Raw genomic sequence first — 5,342 nt, forward strand, 5'->3', positions numbered from 1 at the left:
GGAGGTATAATATATGTATAATTTATGTATTATAAGTGTATAAATATGTATACTAAATGTATAAACTATGTATATGGCTAGAAAAAGTAAATAAATGAATATAACCGGCTATTTGTGTAAAGATCCTTGACTTCTTATTGAATAAGTCAAGCAAAAGCATATATGGATTTTTCAGCGCTGGGCTTGACTATTGGGCTTCTTCGGCAAGCTAAAGATATGGGAGAAAATAAAAAATAGCGAGACTTACAAGTGATCATTCAAAAATAGCCACAGTTTCAAAAGTAATCGAAATTTAGCCACTTCTTATGTAAAGATAAATCTGAACGAAAATACTATTCAAAATACGGATAATACTCCAGTATATTATACTGGAGTTCTAGCATAAGTATACTAGAACTTCAGTATAATATACTGGAGTTATACTGGAACTTTCCGCGCATTGGAGTTCCAGCATAATATGCTGGAAGTTCATACACAAGTGCACCGATCTCCAGTATATTATGCTGGAACTTTCCGTGTTGCAGCAAAATGGTAGTTATTTTTCAATGACTTTGCAAACGTTGACTATTTTTGAATGACCAGCCCGAATACTGGCTAGCCCATGCTATTTTTACTAAAGATATGGATTTTACTGGGCGGACTTTGAGCTGAGAAATTTGAAGTGCTAGAAGCCTAGAGTGATTGACAGGAATGGCCCCATAAGGAGCTGGTCTTAGCCGAATGTCCCCAACTTGGCGCTATTTAAATTATAGCCCCTGACCTGCACACAATTATCAGCATTTCTCTACTGGATTGGTAGAGTTTATGCTATATTTACTCTACAAGATGTGTATTCAATTCCACTAAATCTTAGCATTTGGTACTTCAATGTTAACCTTGAAGATCAAACCATTAATGTCTCCTCAACAACCATCATTCTTCTAAACAAGTGATCAAATGAGAAAAAGATTTATCTTATATCCACCAACAGTGTAAATGAATTTTTACACAACCAGTAAAATTTAACATACTATAGAAGGTTACTTGCCTTATTTTCAGTTTACTAAATTCCACTAATTAAGGGTAGATGCACAGATAGATATAGACCTATGTTGCACGGACTCTCCAAAATGTTGCCGCACTTGTGTCGGATCCTTCAAATATGCACTACTTTTGGAATCCGACACACATCCGGCGATATTTACGGAGAGTTCGAGCAACATAGATATAGACAGAGAGGGAAAGAGAGGGAGAATAAATGACTGACAACATTTACATATCTTATTATTGAAGCTTGGGAGACTCAAGCACTAAGAATACAGAGAAGAATAACATAGTATACCTACAAAGGCTAGAATACTCTTGGATATTATGAATATGTAACTCAAAATAGTAGTTAATTTCCCAGTACACTAAAATACACTTAAGACAAAGAAACTTAAAATCCTGGTGCCCATTTTCAAATCTAAATTTGGTCTTCTACTCTAACATATATCAGAAAGCTAGAGCCTAGACACCTGAATTTCCATTTCTCATTGCTTGTAGGAACGTAATTTGCAGCGAGACTACTGTAGATTTTCAACGATTTTTGCATTTCTCTATGGCTCGTGGAGCTGCAGGAAATGAACATACTGCATGTTATATGTCATATAGTATAATACAAGATTCATTTTGCATTGCTCAGTTTGCGACATTTACCTTGAGAAAGTAGTCTTTATACTAGATAAATTTCACGCGCATTTTTTCAGATGAAACAGATTTCATGCAATGAAATAGAGTGTCTAATAACAGCAAAATGTAATTACCTAAACCATTTGCATCTGAACTCTTCATGATCCTCAGCTTTTTGCAAGACTCTGTAAACATCCTACAAACACCGAGTATGACAAATATAATTTACATAGTAAAAATAGGTTAAAGATTCTGGTAGAGGAGAAAATAGCACCAAAAGTATTCAGAATGCTACAGAATCTACTAGTTCAAACATAACAGCATCACAAATGTCACCTAAATAAAATAAACAAAAAAGTCGGACATAAAACTTGCATGATTTCCAGTAGAATATATGCTATGTCCGTCCTAGATATTAGTGTTCATCACTAAGTCGTAACCTGTCCACTTGAGTAGAAATAGGGCAGGTTGACGGAAATGTTCGATTAATGAACAATTAAACTCTCTTGAAATATATCTTAAGACTCGATGAGATCTTCACGGACAGAAAAATATAGGTTAACTTTGATAATAAATTTATGAAGTTTGAGAGGCAAAGTATGAATTGTAGTGTGCACAGGGGTTTACAATTTACACCAATTCTCCATCTTCTAGACAGGTTCAAAATCAGATTAATGCATTAGAGCTCTAATGAACTAACCTGTTTGCGAGCTATAAGAAACTTTTCAGGAAACTTTTAGGATTCAAGATTCGTTGTCAGACTTAAAGATTAGATGTCAGACTTACTTCCATGGGACATCGCCGACAAGCATCCAATCACCATCCTTGTCTTCGTAAGTAAGAACGTATTCAGATCCGTGTAGAAGATCCACCAATTTGCTTTCGTTTAGTCCATCACTGCTAGAAATGCCTTGAGTTCCACATTGACCTAAATAAATTATAGATAAAGGTCAAAACTAACAGCCCTTAATGCAGAAGAAAAAGAAAACTCATGTTAGTAGGATGTAGCGGAACTTGGTTTCTGTATAATACTATTCTTTCGATCAAAACTGCATATAAATGATACCAACAATTTTACTCAGCTATAGATTTCCACCTTTTTTAAGCACATTATCTTTCTTTAGGCTGCAAAAGAACAACTTTTTAGGATTTGCAAGCAATTAAAAACATACACATCCCAACCCAAGCGGCATATTTAGCTGCTTTTAAGGGCTTAAATCCTTGATCAAGATAAAGAATATTGAAATTTCAGATAACTAAAAAGAATATATTTTCAACAACAGAAGGTATCAATTTGAGTTTGAGCTTTTTAAAGTCAGTTCAGTGACAGCATATAACAATTAGTCCTCTAAAACAAACAAAGGGCAGCCCGGTGCACTAAGCTCCCGCTATGCGCGGGGTCCGGGGAAGGGCCGGACCACAAGGTCTATTGTACGCAGTCTACCCTACATTTCTGCAAGAGGTTGTTTCCACGGCCCGTGACATTCTGGTCATATGGAAACAACTTTACCGGTTACGCTAAGGCTCCCCTTCAACAATTGATCCTCTAGAAGATGGAAAATTCAGTACAACGAACTATCTGGAAGTAGATAACTAAATTTATCCAGTCAAAAGCTTCTCATCAGACTACCATCACATTTCATACAAGAACAATATCACAAAGCGCTCTCCCTCACCGGTAAAAGTCATAACAAACAAAAACCAATAATTAACATGTAATGCTCTCATAAAACATTACCATCTTTGAAGCAACTGAACATTTTCTCCAATGCTGAAGAAAGATCATTATAGCTGTTGTAGATTGTAAGATCAACCTTCCTCAAGTATGGGGCACCATCCATGCTAACTTTGACATAATGACAACCTGCTAATAGCTTACCATTTGCATCTTCCTCGGTCTTTGGAGGATTATTACTAACCATATTCTTTCTAAAAGATCGAATCGGTGGCCATCCTACTACTTGTGCCCTGACCAGATAATAAAAGAAGCTTCAATTCATTTGTTGTTCTAATTATCTTGCTTCTTAAGGTCAAAACTGAATAGCTAGATGCATATTAGAGCAAAGATTAAGACCAGCGGCAGGGCGGATTACATGTCAACCAAACAAAGAGAAAAGAGATAACAGTATAACCAATTTATCAGAGATTCAATTAAAGCCATGGCTACTATAAATCACAGGATTACAACAACAACTATGCGTCAAATCCAAGCGAGTTGGGGTCGACTATATGAATACTCACTAACCATGTTGCTCCATGTTAAGCTCATCTAAAACCAATACTAATACCAAACATAAAAATAGAAATAAAAACTACTAGAGGATTGTGATAGCATAATAGTAGTCAAAATTTTCTGATGAATCCTCACAAAGGCAGCTCGGTGCACTAAGCTCCCTCCGTAGAAGGGCCGGACCACATTGGGTGTGATGTACGCAGCCTTCCCTTGCATTTCTACAAGAGGCTGTTTTCGAAACTTGAACCCTGACCTCCTGATCACACAGTGACAACTTTGGTCACACGACGGCAACTTTTGCGCCAAGGCTCCCCTTCTATGTTGAATCCTCACAATACAAAATAAATCATAGTATTCTCCAACAATAAAATTGTGATGCTTAAAGGTTGAGCAAGTAAAACAAAAGAAAAATTTTGGACACAATCCTCAAAACTATACTCTAATGGATCAACCAAAAACAGTTTCTACACTGAAGATAAGGAAACAATAAGTCTAAGCAGGAAATTAAAGACATACAAAACACTAATCATACTATGCTATATAGTTATAAGGTAAGGTAAAAAAAGATTACTTTGCAGCTGGAGCAACCCCATGACCATTATTACTAGAACTCATAGCCTTTTTCTCTTGAACTGATTTTGGTGATTTTGGAGCAGCCTCTTTCACAGCATTAGAACCAAGAATCTTGGTTCCCACTTTAACACCTTTAGGAGAGTTAATAAAGCCACAATCTTTACCCAAATTAACCTCAGAATCAAAACCCCATGTCCCAGAATTACCATTTATAGTGTCACAAAACACCCTTTTGGCTCCAGAAGGAAAAAATTTCAAATCTTTAACTCCATTGCTATTGTCTCTCTTTGGTGATTCAGAACCAGGTAAACCTAGCCTTAGTTCAGTGGCTTTAAAGTTCAAGTCTTTACTTTTCTTTTCACTTTCCATTGAAGAAACATGGTTCTCTATTGGTATTGACATAAAAATTCAAGAAATGTGTTAGTGAATTATGTGTAAAGAACTACTGAGAATAAAGAATGAGAGTGTGCTTTTTCTGTAGCTTTTTATAATTTTATACAATGATGGATGGTATGTCTTATTTCTCACTTACACGAAAAAAAAACAAATACAGTTTCTCTTTTCACTGTAACAGAAAGAGATAGAACTGAAGAGGAATAATGGAATTACAATTGTTGCAAGAAAAGCCGTGAAAAGAGGGACAAAACTTGCACAGTTAAAAAGTGCCTTCTCTTTCTTGCTTTATTTAAACCTTTTTTAATCTCTAGAGTGTTAGTGTAGGGTCAAACCATATTTGGGTGGCAAACGGGCGGGTGGGGTTGGATATGGTTCGGGTCGAATCGTAATGAAAAACGGATAAATTATCCGACCCGACTCATATTTAATACGGATAAAAATCGGGTTAACCGGCAAATAATATGGATAACCATATTATCTATGACTTCTT

The 5,342-nt window shown here is 35.9% G+C and overlaps 1 protein-coding gene across 1 annotated transcript; it reads right to left on the reverse strand.

Moving 5' to 3' along the window:
• Positions 1 to 1,238: 1,238 nt before the first annotated feature.
• Positions 1,239 to 5,077, reverse strand: LOC109244640 (auxin-responsive protein IAA27-like). The gene is made up of 5 exons (XM_019411760.1): positions 4,455 to 5,077; positions 3,389 to 3,618; positions 2,437 to 2,578; positions 1,785 to 1,846; positions 1,239 to 1,592 (listed from the first exon to the last, which is right to left on the reverse strand). Exons 1-5 carry the CDS (start codon positions 4,856 to 4,858, stop codon positions 1,558 to 1,560), a joined length of 873 nt encoding a protein of 290 aa, XP_019267305.1. The 5' UTR covers positions 4,859 to 5,077; the 3' UTR covers positions 1,239 to 1,557.
• Between the last annotated feature and the right edge of the window lie 265 nt (positions 5,078 to 5,342).

The sequence above is a fragment of the Nicotiana attenuata genome, unplaced genomic scaffold (genome assembly GCF_001879085.1).
Source record: "Nicotiana attenuata strain UT unplaced genomic scaffold, NIATTr2, whole genome shotgun sequence".
In the NCBI taxonomy this organism is placed as follows: domain Eukaryota; kingdom Viridiplantae; phylum Streptophyta; class Magnoliopsida; order Solanales; family Solanaceae; genus Nicotiana; species Nicotiana attenuata.